Source organism: Schistosoma mansoni, assembly GCF_000237925.1.
Source record: "Schistosoma mansoni, WGS project CABG00000000 data, supercontig 0138, strain Puerto Rico, whole genome shotgun sequence".
NCBI lineage: Eukaryota > Metazoa > Platyhelminthes > Trematoda > Strigeidida > Schistosomatidae > Schistosoma > Schistosoma mansoni.
This window is the reverse complement of record NW_017386041.1, coordinates 405,450-424,053: the sequence shown is the minus strand read 5'-3', so window position 1 is coordinate 424,053 and position 18,604 is coordinate 405,450. Positions and strand designations below refer to the sequence as shown.

General features: G+C 36.1%; 1 protein-coding gene and 1 non-coding gene across 2 annotated transcripts in view; both read right to left on the bottom strand.

Annotated features, from left to right (window-relative positions):
* Positions 1 to 18,334, bottom strand: part of Smp_125660 (heterogeneous nuclear ribonucleoprotein-related) — a gene marked incomplete at both ends in the record, with an annotated part of 52,265 nt that extends 33,931 nt beyond the window's left edge. Inside the window, 5 exons of the mRNA XM_018788598.1 lie at positions 63 to 117; positions 1,899 to 1,985; positions 12,846 to 13,155; positions 14,751 to 15,095; positions 17,990 to 18,334. Coding sequence (XP_018646532.1) covers positions 63 to 117; positions 1,899 to 1,985; positions 12,846 to 13,155; positions 14,751 to 15,095; positions 17,990 to 18,334 — 1,142 coding nt within the window. The remainder of the gene's footprint in view (positions 1 to 62; positions 118 to 1,898; positions 1,986 to 12,845; positions 13,156 to 14,750; positions 15,096 to 17,989) is intronic.
* Smp_tRNA_01265_Gly_TCC.1.1 lies at positions 12,511 to 12,581 on the bottom strand. Its single transcript has one exon. It is a non-coding gene (tRNA).
* Positions 18,335 to 18,604: the final 270 nt, after the last annotated feature.

The following is an 18,604-nucleotide window of genomic DNA, read 5'->3' as shown; positions in this document are numbered from 1 at the left end:
ATAATTCACTTCTGAATAGGTGAAATTGATATAGCTATACATATAAAAGACAAATAACTTACAATGTTTTATGTTCATAATTATAACGTACATATTCAGGATCTTTCACTTGGTAACCTAGATAGAATTAAAATTCTAAATTAACTAATCATAGTTATCAATGATAAATGTAGAATAAATATATAATTCATCATTCTACATCAACTTCATTACCTACGAGAAAGCATTTGAAAGTGTGGACAGGACAACACTGTGGAGGCTTCTTCGACACTACGGTGTGCCTGAGAAGATAGTCAATATCATACGGAATTCCTATGATGGATTAAACTGCAAAATCGTTCATAGAGGACAACTCACCGACTCATTCGAGGTAAAGACCGGTTTTAGGCAAGGTTGCTCACTCTCACCCTTTCTCTTTCTCCTGCTGATCGACTGCATCATGAAGACGTCAACATCTGGAGTGAAGCACGGGATACAATAGATAACTAGGATGCAGCTGGACGATTTAGACTTTGCAGATGATCTCGCTCTTCTACCATACACGCAACAATAAATGCAGGAGAAGATTACCAGTGTAGCAGCAGCCTCAGCAACAGTAGGTTTCAATATAAACAAAGGGAAAAGCAAGATTCTCCGATACAAAACAACATGCACCAATCGAATTACACTTGACAGAGAAGCTTTGGAGGATGTGGAAACCCTTACATATCTGGGCAGCATCATTGATGAACACGGTGGATCAGATGCAGATGTGAGGGCGAGGATCGGCAAAGTAAGAGAAGCATATTTACAACTGAAAAGCATCTGAAACTCAAAACAACTGTCAACCAACAATAAGATCAGAATTTTCAATACAAATATCAAGACAGTTCTACTGTATGAGGCGAAAACTTGGAGAACTACGAAGACGATCATTCAAAAGATACAAGTGTTTATCAACAGTTGTCTACGCAAAATACTTCGAATCCGTTGGTCAGACACTATCAGCAACAAGCTATTGTGGGAGACAACAAACCAGATTCCAGTGGAGGAAGAAATCAGGAAGAAGTGCTGGGAGCGGATAGGACACACATTAAGGAAATCGTCAAAATGCGCCACAAGGCAAGCGCTCACATGGAATCCTGAAGGCCAAAGAAGGAGAGGAAGACCAAAGAACACATTACTCCGAGAAACGGAGACAAATATGAGAAGAATGAGCAAAAACTGGATAGAACTAGAAAGGAAGGCTCAGGACAGAGTGGGTTGGAGAATGCTGGTCGACGGCTTATGATTCATTTGAAGTAACAGGCGTAAGTAAGTAAGTAAGTCTTTCTTTTGAGAATTCTTATAATCTTTTAAAATATGAATGCTGAATAACCTAACATGTTTACTTCATTTCAATAATGAATGGGTAGTTTTAGGCAGTTAGTTAAAAAGTCCAAATATAGTAAGATATTTGAAGCAATTATTCCCTTTGACAAATTTCGATAGTGTAATAAGAAGACGAAGATCATCAGAAATATGTAATGATATGGGAAGATTCAAACAAACAATACTAAGTGAATTTAAACTTCACCCCATTACACAAGCAAGTGGCTATCGGCACTCAGTGGCCGAGTGGATAACGCGATGACGTTTCAAGCGAAAGTTACTGGGTTTGAGTCCCAGAGTGAACATCAACAAGTCTGAGATGCAGGTACATCCAGCTGGCGAGTCCCAAATAAGACGAAACGTGCGCCCTGGATTCCACTGCTAGCCACTATCCATCTCTGCTTAACATGCTTGTGAATTAAGGCTATATGGAGGCAATACGCACAGTATGCACATATGCCAATTAGAGACTGACCAGTTGCAGTCCTAAAAACATAAATGGGAAGATTCAAACAAACAATACTAATTGAATTTAAAATATAACAAACCTTTCTTAGTTAATTCAATTACTATATTTGCCATTAATTCAGCTTTAATGTTGGCTAGTTCAGTCTCTTCCCAATCAATTTTCAATGCTGTAAACAGATAAGGAAGAGAAAAACATATTAGGGGGGGGGGGTATTAATTCGCAGTTATACAAAGACTTCATACCAAAGCAATACAGAAAAGAAACGCTGATTATAACTAATGATCGGTCACAATCTAGGTTCTCAATAAAAGCTATCATGAGAGATGTGAGGAGAAATTTTCATGATTCCCTTTTTCTGAATCAAGACTATGATTTATGAATGAACCAATCAGATTTAAGAGAACAGCTCATGGATTTCGGCACGAAATTCATACATCCATTTGACTAAATAGCGTCTTGACATTTTAGTTGATGTCAGTTCATGATGAAAACCGTAAATCTAATTCCTAATACTATCCATCAGCTGAAAATCATAATCTTAATTCCTCACACTGATTTTCAACTGTTATTTATCTTTAATAAGTAGGTGGACATTATCGAGGTCACTTTACGTCGCTCAAAGGTCATCCATAAACATTAGTCACACTGTTTCTACTGCTGAAGATGTCCAAAAGAGTAACGAAAGCTTAATGAATAAATCATACAGCTTCCATAAAACAATATCTGTAAAATATTACATGACTGTGTCATTCATATTTTTCTGGTTAGATTTTGTTTAGCGAGTTAGTTTTCTACGGGATGGAGTCGCTAACCTCATGCCCAATCCTCCGCCTTTATCCGGGCTTGGGACTAGTAGTAACCCCAGATGGGCAGAAGCTTGGAGAACTACGAAGACGATCATTCAAAAGATACAAGTGTTTATCAACAGTTGTCTACGCAAAATACTTTGGATCCGTTGACCAGACACTATCAGCAACAACCTACTGTGAGAGAGAACAAACCAGATTCCAGAAGACGAAGAAATTAGGCAGAAGCGCTGGAAGTGGATAGTACACACATTGAGGAAATCACCAAGCTGCTTCACATGGAATCCTGAGGACCAAAGGAAAAGAGGAAGATCAAAGAACACATTACGCCGAGAAATGTAGACAGATATGAAAAGAATGAACAACAATTGGGTAGAACTAGAAAGAAAGGCTCTGGACAGAATGGGTTGGAGAATGCTGGTCGGCGGCTATGCTCTATCAGGATTAACAGGCGTTAGTAAGTAAGTCAGTGTTATTCGTAAGATGTTTGTGCATTTTTCAAATACGTTATAAAAAGATATAATATTCGTTTAGTTATTCGGCTTTTCAATTACTAAAATTACTAAAAGCCAATGAAATAAACTTTAGTCATACAACTGTAAAGATGAGCTTGTCAAAATTAGACATTCTCTATGTTTTTCACTGAGGCTGTGAACTTCTGTATTGCAGTCAAGTGTCAATATGTAGTTTTGCCCCCAAATGCCCTGGTACGGTCCAGAGTGGGGAGAGTCCGCTCTCCCTCTCCAAATGCTCTCACATGGCCACACGTATATAGCCTCTGACAGGGAAGTCCTAATCACTACCTTCTCGTGGCATTACTGTTGTTCACCAAATTGAGAGGATGAAAAGTGAATGTCCGGTGCTTTAACCGGGTTGGTGGACACGGAAAGTCCACCTAGGGGAGTTGGAAAATCCTCATTCCATTCCAATGGTGCACATCGGCTCCAATATCCTGAAGAAAGAAATGGTATGTGGATCTATTTTTGGTCACCGGCTACCATGAGACTGCACCTCCCCACGATACTCTACTACCTTGTGGATTAGGCCTCTAGGTTAAAGGTTCCGCGTGTGGCCCTCAGTTTGAGCACCTGGTTAGTATCACAGCCCTTACACAAATCAAATGAGATTTGTGTGGCGCATATGTATCTGGTGCTTCTTTATACCAATATTTATGTGTTTAAATAAATAAATATGTAATTTGGAAGTATTGATTAACTTATGGTTTAATGCACTTAGAATTTGGATAATATTCATAATAATCAATTAGTAACTATTTATTTATCAGTTAAACAGTTACCAGCTACTCATAGTGCATTATAGTGAATAAATCGATCGATATTTCACCACAAATAATATACTGTTATAATGATATTCAATTGAATGAGTTTAATATAACATTAGAAAATTAGCCAATATATATTAATAGGAATATATTGATCCTGCCCAGGACAGGGTTGAATGAAGAATGCTGGTGGGTGGCCTATACTCCTCAACGAGAGGTGACAGGCTTTAGTAAGTAAGTAAGTAATATATTGATCCACTTTAAAAATTCAGAAGACTTTGTTAAGTTTAATGAGTAATGTGTTGATGGTTACCTGAACAGTCAGAGAAAAGTGAATGACATCTGAAATCTCAGTTTATTAGTTTGGATGAATCTGATCATATACTCTTAATACTGGGTAGTACTTTTGCGAAGGGAGATTTAGTGGAGGAAAACCAATTTATTGCTCAGGACGAAGTTACATAGTGGATTAGTAAGATGTGAAAATCATACTTTAAATACGTCATTTGCACAGCTTCCTTGCATTGCCCTTTTAATTACTCTATTACTCTTCTAATTCTGTGGTTGATCTTCATTTTAATCTTCTATTAACAGGCATTCCACTTCCGATTGGCGCTACATACTACTTATGTCTGTCAGCATAAGTAGTATATGCCACAATACAATAATATTCGGAAATGGTCTCAATGATTTAACTCTCTTATTTATTAAAAATATATGACAATATAATCCTAAATATAATGGAAATAGAAAACTGAAATTTACTTGATAATGAATAGAACATGAAAAGAGGTTTTTAGAAAGCTACTATATTTTATTCACTTGGTGTTGTTTACTTGTATCTTCCCATTGTGATTTAGGACTGCAATTGATCAGTCTCCTGTTGGCATATGTGCATCCTGTGCGGACTGCCTTTGATTGAAATGAAATGTTTATCGGAAAACTATTCATTAATCAGAAGTGGATTTGTCCTTATGGATAGATGTTTACATTCGACTAACTTTTTTAATTGTGAATAACTTATACCTTTCTGCACCTAATGACATATCTATGTATGATTGGATATTTCCAATTTTTCCGAGTTTAAAATATATCTTTTTTTATTAAGTGAAAAACTTTTGTATGAACTCTTCGTTTTTACCTCAACACACCTCATTTTATCTACTAGACAGCCGTATCGTTTGTGATATGTTCTAGACAATATTATATACATACGTGGCGATTTTGTTGCACTCCCAAATATTTCCCATCCCATTCATATATTGCAGTTAATATCTTAGTTACAAACCCAACAGCTTCGATTTCAGCACCGGATGACGTACATTCAAATCTCCTCGGAGAGGGAATACTCATTCTCGACTTACGAGTGTGAATTAGCTCAAAACTTTTTTTATAAGACTTCATACAATCTACCTCACATAATTTAATATCAACACGGTGACAACCTTGAAGTTGTATCGTTTAGTTTAACGCTCACAATGGTAGTGTTATTAGAAGGAGAAGTGATCAGCTCTAAGGACTATACATTCTGACATTATTTAGTACACGCTGACAGACCACCATTTCACTGTCACGTTGTATTTGATTTTTTTAATCCGTTCATTTTAATTCTTTTCATACTTCCTTTTAAAAAACTCTTTTACGTTAATCTTCAGCACAATGCAGTCTCGCCCACTCTTTGATGGAGCGTTTCAGTGCCTATTACCAACGAATGTAGTTGATGCCAGGTGAGACAAATTATAGATTTTTCTCTACTTAACGAATTGTACCGAAAAGTACTTGAAATGTATGCCAGTTAAATACGTCAGGTAGTACTCATCGAAATATTGAAGTTCAATTGTAAAACGTTTACTTTATGTTATAGATTGAAAGAGCCATAAAAATAATCAACTTCTGTATGAAGAAAGATATAATAATTCTATCCTGAATGGCAATTAAACCACCTAGCTTAGGGAACAAGTCATTGCCAGTAGTTAAGTTGCATTCAAACTTCAACTTTATTAGTATCTATTGAGAGAAATAATTATTATGCACTCTGAACATCAAACATTCTAACGATACGTCATTCAGCAGTATAATCATTTTGCAGTTTTCAATAAATTTCTGTAAATAAATGAATACAAAATAACTACTGAACTCTTCATTGATATTATCATCGAAATTTTTTTATTTCTGGAGCACAATTTTTACAATGCTCTGTGCCCATACTAACAATCTGATAAAATATTTAACTGATTAGAATAGGTTAAACAGTCATTTTCATTTTTTCCATCATACTTAGCCTGAAACGAATATTTACCTATACAGTAACTGTTAATGTAGAATATAATTTGTGTAACACGGCAAAAATGTGTGAATTAGAACATTTGAAAAACCAGAAATTGCTTGATAACTTCTCTATGAATTCACAGCTTTCAGTTATTGTGATTATTAGACTAGGAATATTGAAATTCAGAGTTGCACTTCTGGTTTGTTAGGAAGGTAAACTTCCAGGTTTTCCTTGTTGGTCTAGCTTCAATCGACTCATGCTTTCAACTATGCCGATACTAAATCTCCACAAAAAAACCCTTTCTGATACTTATCCAATCTTCCTCTCTGCTGTAAATACTACAGTAACTGTCAACATTTATTCATTGTATACAGTGTAGTTTAATCTACAATCACTTAGAACTCGTGAAAATTGCTTACTTCTTTGATTCTTTGTTGAAATCTTTCATCAGACTAGGTACCTTAAGCCATAAGTTTGAACTCTTATCAATCTACTAGAGTTATATCAGTCAGTCATTGACTTGAGTGTAATCAGGATAATTGAGCTCTCTCTCTCTCTATCAATGAATCAAGACCTTAGTTACTAATATGATTTAACTTACCTATTGGGTTGCAATGCTAAGTTATTTTCCTACCAAATATTAAACATTAGCATACAATCATAATAAATAAGTGAAATATGTATGAACTTTTTCTCTTATTAATCTGTTTCATAGATCTAGGACTAGTTCCTAGGGCGATTATATAAAGAAGGATGAAAGCTAAATTTAAATCAATCTAGATCAATGATTTTACCATGGGTACCAAATTACCAAGAGTCTTTTAAACTTCCACTCAACAACTAATCAATTCACCTTAATTTACAATATTTAAGTTAGTGCCATTTTCATTATTTATTTAAACACATAAATATTGGTACAAAGGGGAACCAGATATGTATGCGCCACACAAATCTCATTTGACTTGTGTGAGGGCTATGATACTGCCCAGGTGCCCAAACCGAAACAGGTGATTTTCTTAGGGGACCACAACCGGAGCCTTTGACCTAAAGGTCTAACCCACAAGGCAGTGGAGCATCGTGAGGAGATGCAGTCTCATGTTAGCCAGCGACCAACGATTGATTCATATGCCATTTGTTCCATCAGGATACTGGAGCCGATGTGTATCATTGGTTTGGAATGAGGGTTTTCCAACTCCCTTATGTGGATTTTCCGTGTCCATCAACCCGGTTAAAGCGCTGGACATTCGCTTTTCGTCCTCTCAATTCGGTAAACAGCAGTAATGTCACGAGAATACATTGAGCAGGACTTCCGTGGAAGAGGCTATATACGCGTGGCCATGTGAGAGCATTTGGAGAGGGAGAGCGGACTCTCCCCATTCTTGGCCGTATCAGGGCATTTGGGGACCAAGTATTAGTTTTAGACAAAAACTGTGAGTAGATAATTTACCATAACATATGAGTACATAAATAATAATATAACCAACATAATAACTGAAGATATGAGAGACCAACTCATACTGCTCTTATTCACTAAGGTTTATATAAAATATATATTGACTTCATTGTCTTTATTCTAAAAATATGATTCATTATATCTACATGAACTTTGAACACATTCCCTTTTTTGGAAGAAGATGTCCTAAAATGATTTCAATTATTCGATCTTGAAGTTCAACAGAGTTTGAGTGATCAAATTCTAAAATGTTACTGTATCTCAGAAGATTAACAACACAGTATACAATATAACTGACTAAGGCTTTACTATCGTCACTACTCAACACTACAATAAATATAATTCATTGTTATAATCATAATTCGTAAGGGGTTTTGTGGAGAATTTAGTATTTTCATAGTTGAAATCATGAGTCAATTGAAGCTACATCACCATCGAAAACTTGAAGCACTGGAAGGCCGTTTCGTCCTATTATGGGACTCCTCAGCAGTGCGCATCCACGATCCTGCACTCGCGAGCTTCGAACCCATGACCTACCAGTCCTCGGTTTTCGATGGTGGTCTAGCTTCCATTGACTCATAATCATAATTGTTACATCTATAAAATAGAAATCACTAATTCCTTCATGTCAATTAGTATTTATTATATTTCAGAAGAAGACAAAATTCCGATGACAACTAAACACTTACTTAAGTAAATACCAATCACAGTATGTTACTAAGATACATTTAGTAATAAAAGTATCATTATTGAATTCAACTAACCATTTATAAAATTTATTTATCTGTAATCAGGTTTTCTTTTGAAAAAAAAACCCTTTTATAAACAAAGATGGATGACGGTAGCCAGCAGTGGAATCTAGGACGCGCGTTTCGTCTTATTTGGGACTCATCAGCTAGATGTACCTGCATCTCAGAGTTGATGTTCACTCTGGGACTCGAACCCAGCAACCTTCGCTTCAAACACCATCGCATTATCCACTCAGCTATTGAGTCCTGATAGTCACTTGCTTGTGCGATGGGGTGAAGTTTAAATTCACTTGGTATTGTTTGTTTGAATCTTTCCATTGATGTTTAGGACTGCAATTGATCAGCCTCTTGTTGGCATATATGCATCCTGTGCGGACTGCCTCGATATTGCCTTAAGTCACAAGTTTTATAAGCAAAAATGGCTAGTTACTATAAGTGCAATCCAGGACACACGTTTCATCCTATTTGGGACTCATCAGCTGGATGTACCTTCATCCCAGAGTTGATGTTCCCTCTAGGACTCCAATACAGTACAGATATAGTGGTGTGCAGTGGAATTCAGGACAATGGGCAGTAAACAACACCAAGTGAATTTAAAAACCCCATTATTTTCATCCTATCTAGAACTCGTCAGCTGGATGTACCTGCATTTTAGAGTTGATATTCACCCTGGGACTCCAATGCAGTACCGTTTGCTTTAAACACCGTCCCCTTATCCACTTAGCTACTTAGTCCTGATAGCCACCTGCTTGTGCAATGGGGTGAAGTTTAAATTCGCTTGTTGTTGTTTACTGCCCATTGTCCTGAATTCCACTGCTAACCACTATCCCTCTATTCTTATGATGTTTGTGACTTCAGGCTATATCGAAGCAGTCTGCACAGGATGTACATATACCAACAAGAGACTGATCAAATTGTAGTTAATGTATCATCTACTATTCATTATGTTTAATTATAAAATGCACTAAAATGAATAAACAAAAACTTGTTTAGTGTTGTTGTTGTTCTGCTGGTGGTGGTGGTGGTGTTGTTTTCTTTTCTCATAATTGTTTTTTTTAATTTTTTTTTCTCATTCTATTAATTGATTCAAAGCAACAAATAAAGTGAGTTTTTTTTGTATTTTTGTGAAACATTTCAGTGTTTCCAAAAAAAAACAAAAAAAAATTAAAAAATACAAAAATATAGAACACAAAATAGATCATGTGAAGAACTAACCATCATTTTTTTTCTTTAGAAAAAACAAAATTGGAAACAATTTTCTCATAGTTTTTCCACTTAAAAATCAATTCAAGCAAAGAGTATTGAATTCATTGAATATATATAAGTACCTTTTTTTAGATGTGTATCATTCTTAATTATTGATTAATTTCAGAAAAAAGGGGTGGTCCACCAGGGTGTTTGATACCTGAGTGGTTGGATTAAGCTGTACTGTTCGGATTGTAGCGTTGAAGCCTATATAGTGTCTGATTCTCCTATAGGGTGGGATTGAGCTGTACTGTTTAGGTTAAGCCTGGGCAGTGTCTGGCTCTCCTGTTAAACGGGATTGAGCTATACTGTTTAGGTTGCCACGTGAAAGTCTGGATGGTGTCTGGTTCTCCTAAAAACCAGTGTAAGATTACCCTGACCCATAAGGGTATATTATATAACTTATAATTCAGAAAAGGGTGTTTTAGGGATATTATAACAATAACTTAGTTGTTGAGATCATGAATCATTTGATGTTAGATCATTACTTAAAACCTGGAAGCATTTGATGGTTGTTTCGTACAGAACTAGTACAGAACTCCTCAGCAATGCGCATCTAAGATCCCGTCTGCGGGATTCGAACCCCGGACTTATTGGTGAACAGTGGTTCAATTTCGTTAATTGGTTAAAGTTAGGTATTAGTATCGTCGGATGCCAGCTCAGTGGTCTACAGGTTAAGCGTTCACGCGTCTAGCTTCCATTGACCCATGATCTCAACCACTAATGATTAATTCATTGTGAGTATAGAGCTTTTTTAAGATTGTAGTATTAAGCAGTTGAATTAACGAGTCTATATAACTTAGACTACCATTGAAAACGTGGAAATACTGGATGACCGTTTTATCCTAGTATGGGACTACTCAGCAGTACGCATTCATGATACCGCACAAGGGACTTGCACCTAGGACCTTTATAATAGAAATAAAATAATCTTTGCAATCACAACGAAGTATACTAAAAAACCAAAGATGGATAGTGGCTAGCAATGGAATTCAGGACGCATGTCTCGTTCTATTTAAGACTCTTCACCTGATGACGAATGACTCTTGTGAAAGATCTTCAGAAACTTTATCTATTTATTCATTTGAACACGTGAATATTGGTACAAATGGGCACCAAATACATATGCGCTACACAAGTCACTTGATTTGTATGTGAGCTGTGATATTGCCAGGACGCCCAAACAGAAACAGATGGTTTCCTTAGGTTGCCACACCACAAGCCTTTGGCCTATAGGTCTAATCCACGAGGCAGTGGAGCATCATAAGGAGATGTAGGCCCATAGTAGTCGGTGACCAATAATTGGTCCATACGCCATTTTTTTCCTTCAGGATCCTGAAGCCCATGCACACCATTGGTTTGGAATTACAGTCCTCCAACTCTTCTAGGGGAATCTTCAGTACCAACCAACCCGGTTAGAGCGATGGACATTCACTTTTCATCCTCTCAATTCCGTAAACAACAGTAATACCACGAGAAGGCATTGAATAAGACTTCCCCAATAGTGGTTGTATACGCGTGGCTATGTGAGTACCCACCTACGACCGTACCAGGCCATTTGGTGGCAATTTCCTTTGATAGAATCGAACAGAAGTCTAACAAGCGATCAGATCTCATGGTTTCCATACATGAATAATCTATAACCTGAATTATAGTCAGTGGAGGCAAAGTTATTATTCTTTTTATTATCTCCGATTATTATCCCTACATTAATAATCAGATTGACTATCAAACAATCGTCTTATCCAACTGATATTCTTCTTTTTTTGATAACACAGCTGAAAAATCAGTTCAATAAACAGCATGAAATCAACAATGTTTTTATTCTGGTTAAATTACTGAACATTGAAAAGATTATCTGAATAGTTATTTTCAAAGTTAATCCATTAGTTGGTTGACAGATAAATAGACAAAAATCAATTAAATAAGGAGACTATTTATTTTCTATGATCTGATTATTTACTGCGCATCCACCATCTTGCTCTCAGGATTCGATCCAAGGACCTTCGGCCTCGTGAGCCAACGCTTAAATTGTAGATCACTGAGTCAGCATCCAACGGTGTTAATGTCTAACTTCAACCAGTCCACGAAATTGAGCGACCATCTTACATTGTACTGAGGTTAATACCTATCTCTACCTGACACGGATTAGCTCCACTGGTCACGGGTTCTAAATAGAACTCCGAGAATTCCCTCACAAACCTAGTCACTAATGGGTATATGGTTATCAATAGTGGTCTAACATCAATTGGTTCATGATCTCAATCAAAAACATAATACTCTCTACAACCCTGTACTAATGTTTCGTGTTAAATTCAATAAATAGTTACTGAGCTTCATATTTGCAATTTTGGATCATTAATTTCTGTCATGTTGTTGGAGAAGTTAGAACTCACTTGTAAAAGGTCCTAATTTTGTAATTTTATTCTGAAAATTTGGATCTTATGTTTTCGCGCCAAGAAACGCTTAGTTGACCTACAGCTTACATTTCCCACTCAGAATTCCTTGACTATCATTGGTTGACGGATTTTTTTAGGACGCTATTTTGTAGCTCTCTCAAGGTCGTTTCTATTACTGTATAAATAAGCTTAATTTGTGTGTCAAGTGACCTCTTATTTCCTGGAGGCTTGTAGAAAACATTCTCTACGCCTTATCAAGACTTCTTGATCTAGTTAGCGGTGCCGAGGACAACGGATTAAAATAGCTTATCATATCTTTGACCTTTGTTCCGTTTACCGAGTAAGGTGAACTCGTAATAGCATCAAGCATATCAAATGTAGCGTTTTTTTTAATGTTCGATCAATTAGTCTCTTATAATTTAATAATTTTTCAATCAGTTTTTTTACTTAAACAAAAAAATCAGAAACAACTTCATGGGTTGATCGCCTACGACCACCGAGAGTTGAATTCAGATCAACTGCTTGGAAGGCAGCTATGATAACCGCTACACCACGGTCGCGACTTCATGGGGTTGATACTATGGTTTTATCTAACAATTTTGTCTTACAATAAAAAACTACAAAAAAACGTTTTTTTTTGTAATCAACAGACGTCAATTCAAAATGTCGAAAGTGGTAACGAATCCTTATGGTTGGAGTTCTCTGCGATGCAGGAAAACAACTCATTAATTCCTATTTTTTAGTGACCATCTAAACAACCACTTGGTTGAGGTTATCATTAAGAAAATGAAATGGCTTTTTTGAAAACTGAATCTACACTTACCACGAGCAGCTTCAAATATGTTATGCAGAGGATGTTCTTTATTCTCCTTCTGTTCAGTGACTCCTTTGTCACCAACATCATCATTAGAATCATTGGATTGAAGAAGAAACTGATGACAAGACTCAATCAAATTTATATACACTGACCATGGTGAAGAATTCATCAATTCATGATCTACATTACGGTAAGCAGCTTCAGCATGTATTACATTTCGTATAGATTGATGATTTTCTGTAATAAGTAATATATTAGACTTGTCATTTGGCAATAGATCATCTAGTACTCCATGATCTTTTAACCAATTTGAAATCTGTAATTGAAAATTTCAGCACAATTACTTGTATTACAGATCAAAGTAAGTTGGAATTAGCTTATTGATCGTCATTAAATACAATAGATGGTTATAATGTAAGCCATGGAGAAAGCTGGTCGGCGGCCTATGCTCCATTGGGAGTAACAGGCGTAAGTAAGTAAGTAAGTAAATAATGACTTACTCACGGTTTCACACCAAATCATTGAATGTCTTCTATTTCAGCTTGAAGTGTAGTAAATTGTTAGATTTCCTTGTAGTGTCAGTTGATATGCTGAGCCCGTATATCCGTATTCTAGCTCCTGGACAAGCCAATTTATCTATCCATCTTGAGTCATGTTTTCACCTTGCTAATTATTCGCTTATTAACCTTGACTACTTTTTATACGAGCGTTTGTGCGTACACTTTCTTATCCTATTCATCGCATGTCTGTAACTTATTTTTGTTTGACTATAAATATTGATTAATGCTTGATTACAACGAATTAGCTTACCCGCCATCTCCAATGCGTGTCATTTTTGTTTCGCTCACTGATATTTGCTCATGTGCTTATAACATTCTTACCTTCGTCATTTGTCAATAAAACTGTTGTTGCCGCTTCTCTTTGACTTCTGATTTTATGCACCGTTAAGACTGGTATTATAACGGTTATCAAGGTGAACGATTAACGAAGCACAACACTACATCCTTACAAAAATAATCATCAGTAAACAATCAACTCTACTCAGATGATTCAGAGTATACTAATTGTTTCCCTTTTCATTGTTCATGTTCACGTGAGAGCTCTTTAAAAAAGTATATTTTAAGAGACTTGAACAGTATGAGTGTACTTTTAATCTAAATGAATTAGGTGATATCGAAAAGTTTTACTTTACGTATTAGGACTTTAGGATCTCAATGGTAAAGTGAGAGGTTAAGAATATCTCTTAAGGGTTATAATTCACTAAGTTCTCTGGTTTTTAGTTAAACATTAGCACCGTCATATTCCGGCTCAGTGGTCTAGAGGTTAAGTTTTTGCATGCCAGGCCAAAAATCCTGAGTTCGAGTCTTGTATGTGGAATCGTGATTGCATACTTCTGAGGATTCCAATACTAGGACAAAACAGCCGTTCAGTGCTTCCAGGTTTTTAATGATGGTCTAAGATTGATCCATTCATGATATCGATTTAAACTTAACAATCTCCACAACCCTATGCTGATATTATGTAAATGTTGATTAACTTAATGAATAATGTGGATTTGATAGGGATTAAAGACCATTAGATTACAATTACTAACATAAAAATTTGCAAACAAAATGTACAGTAGTTTTCATAGATATAATTATTCAGTCGAAATCTATAAACTCTCTTTTACTATGCAGCATTGCTGGTAGGCGGCCTATGCTCCTCCACGAGGGTTAACAGTCTTAAGTAGGCAATATGCACCATTGATTACTGAAGCACTATAATTCAAAATCTTTCTTTTCAATCATTCATTGTTGCTGTAGGAAAACTTTCACCTGGATTAAATCGAATGTACGGAATAACTAGAAGGTGATTACATATTTATCAATAACTTGAGAAACCTTCACTATAAACAAAAGATTATCTCACCTTAATTATTGATTCTCTAAAGCTTAAACTTTCTACTTCATATTCTGAGATATCCTGTAAACCAGCAGCTTCTAATGCTTCTGTAGAGATATTCACACCATGTACTGCTGAGGTGTATTTAGTCGATTCGACTGAAGTAATCAATTTCACTGTGTTAGTAGGTGTCAACTCATTGATTTTAGTGTTGCAACTGTTCCAAGGAGAAAGAAAATACTCTGATTTCAACTCGTTATTGGAGGTAATATTCGATTGTAATTGAGATTTATTATTGATTAGCTCTATGGAAGACCGATATGTTCGAGCAAAGTTTTCAGGTCGAATAGCGATCTTGATCCGATCGACAATCTAGAAAATTCGTGTAGATATGAAAAGATTTAGGAATTGAAAGCTTTTATTTACACTGTATAATGGAAGGTTTGAAAATGTTTGACGAAAGTTATTGACTCTGACATCATCCTTCAAAACTTTGAGGTAACTGATTATATATCAGAATGAATGAAAACAACAAACCAATGGAAATATCAGAACCAATTAGAGTAATCCAATAAGAGAATATGTCTTCATAATAATTCGTTTTCTTGAGAATAACCAGTCACTATTCAATCAATAACTTCAGTACCAGAGTTTCTCCATCAAGTGTGATTGAGTTGGTGTTCTCCATGGTGTCTGTCTACTCTCCCTCTTCCTCTTTCTTCTGGTGATTGACTGGATTATGAAGACCCCACATGTGAGGCGAAGCAGGGAATACAATGGACATCCCAGAATCAATTAGACGATTTGAACTTCGCAGATGACCTAACCCTCCTATCTTATACACACGAACAAATACAGACGAAGACAACTAATGTAGCAGTAGCTTCTGTATCAATAGGCCTCAACATACACCCAAACTTTTCATCACTTTAATACATGCTGTGTTCTTTTTTTAGAATATATGAACTGATCAAATCTATCAATTTATACCTGTCTATTATCTTTATCAATGTATTCACTTAACATCATAGAATTCTATTATAAGTAAAGAATTTTGATCGACTTATTGTATATATAAGCTGAGATTTTTTTGTAAATTATCGTTTGGAATAAGCTATCAACACTAAATAGTGAAATGTCAATCAAACAATGTAATAGTATTTTTCATAGTTGAGATCATGAATCACTTAAAGTTAGACCACCATGGAAAACCTCGAAGCACTGAATGGCCGTTTCGTCCTATTGTGGGACTCCTCAGTAGTGTGCGCCCACGATCCTGATTAGCGAGATTCGAACCCAGAACCTACCAGTCTCGCACCAGAGCACTTAACCGATAGACCACTGAGCCGGCGTCCGATGGTGTTAATGTCTAACTTCAACCAATCCACAAAGTTGAGCCACCGTTCACCAACTGTCTTTAGTGAGTTGATATCTCACAACAGACGTGGTTTGAACTCCACTGGTCACTGCTTCTCACTAGAACTCCAAGAAGTACCTCTTGAAGTTAGTCACTAGTAATAATATAGAATATGCCCTTTATCTTACTTTTACATTTTCTTTAAACTATTCAATTTGAAAATTGATTTGAAAATCTAGAAACGTTTTGGTGGGCCTTTGATTTTATTCACAAATATGTAACTAAGGAAGAAAAATACGATTTGAAACTAAAACCACAATTCATAAAACATTCTTTATGGATTGCTTCAACGCTGCTATTAAGTTAAATGCATTCTAAGGAGAGATGGATAAGGGGTTAACAGTAATGTCCAGGTAGCACTAGGTAGATAACGTAATGGAGTTTCAATCAGAAGGTAGGGGGTTTGAGTTATGAAGTGATCCGACTGACCAATCCCAAATAAGACGAAATGCCCGACTTGGATTCTACTAGTAGCCACCATACATCTCAGATTATTTATGTTAAAGTAAAGTACGTAGGTTAGCGTATTTTATTTTTTCTGGTTAGCGGAAGCACGGAACACAATGGACATCTCAGAATCAATTAGATGATTTGGACTTCGCAGATGACCTAACCCTCCTATCCCATACACATGAGCAAATACAGACGAAGACAGCAAATGTAGCAGCAGCCTCTGCATCAACGGGCCTCAACATACATAAAGTAGAAAGCAAGATTCTCAAATACAACACGAAGAACGTCAAGCCAATCACACATGATGGAGAAACTCTGGAAGAGGTGGAAACATTCACTTATCTGGGAAGCATCATTGATATACAAGGAAGATCTGATGCAGATGTAAAGGCAAAGATTGGCAAAGCAAGGACCGCATTTCCACAGTTGAAGAACACATGGAACTCAAAACAATTGTCAACAAATTTCGAGGCGAGAATCTTCAATACGAACATCAAGACTGTTTTTTATATTGTAGGGAGCTGAAACGTGAAGAACTACTGCAACCATCGTCAAGAAGCTACAAGTATTTATAAACAGTTGTCTATGCAAAATATTCAACATTCACTGGTTGGATACCATCAGCAACAGTATTTTATGGGAGAGGACAAAGCAGATTTCAGATGAAGAGGAAATTAAGAAAAGACTTTGGAGGTGGATCGGAAATACATTATGGAAATCACCAAACTGTATCATGAGGCAAGCCCTAACTTGGAATCCGGAAGGAAATGGGAAAAGAGGAAGATCAAAGAACACATTACGCCGGGAGATTGAAGCAAAAATGAAAAGAATGTATGTTAACTGGAAAAAACTAGAAAGGATTGCCCAGGGCAGAGTTGGATGGAGAATGCTAGTGGGTGGCCTATATTCCTCGATGATGGGTAACAAGAGTAAGTAAAATAAAGTATGTAGGGCCGTTTCTCACTAAATCAACTACAAAAAATCTCTAAATACTGATACTTGAGTGATTTATCCTTTCCCATATTAACTGTAAACGTCTCGTGATTTTCAATTAATTATCTACCAATTACCATGGTATTACCTCCAATCAATCTATTTACAATGTGGCGTTGACAGTTTATTTAATCTTCGTGGAGCGAAATCAATCGAAATTCCTATGATAAAACCAATGAATATATTGAAAGTTAGGACAGTAGTCAAAAACAACACAGCACTAAACAAGAGTTCCCCTGAAATATCTGATGCCTACAGGTGATTATACAGTATATTTGGTTAAGTATTCAAATTTCGAAGACTCATTCTATTGACCTGTAAAACAAACACATCAGAAGTGATACATAATTCCATAGACACTTTTTAAACACTAAACTAATTTACACCCTTTGACACAACTCACCTTATTCTCGAAAAAATCACCCAATATCCCATTGAATTGAATAACTGGTGTCTGATCAGATCCCAACTCACAGCCTTGTTTACCAGCTGTTACCACAGTGAATACAAGCCAATATTTAAATTCATAATTTGTTTTTATGCCATCAGTAACATTATTTGAACTATGAACAGATGATAAACATTGACGTTTCACTTCACTTGGTTCATTCTCTTCGTTATTGCAACTGTCAGAACATTTGTGCTTACGATTCATACAAATTTCAATATTTTCATCCTGATTAACATTTGATAGATGGTCTAAGTGTGTTAAGTCCTCTGATTTCATCGAATTGACAGTACTATTCATATTGACAAATCTAGTCCTATTTTTAGGGTTGAATACCACTTAGAATTCTGAAAAAGAGAAATAACAGAGCTAAAGAGAAATATCATTCTAATGTTGAGAAACGAATGAAAATATTAGAACAAGCATTATCTGAATGAGGATAGGTAGGTGCTTTAAAACAACTTAGTTATCTAAGCATTCAGGGACTTCAAGTCAGGGACTTGGACCTCTGTAAATGTCCCAGTCCCGTAACAGATCAGTCTCAACTCTAAAGGCCTAGTGGTAACATTT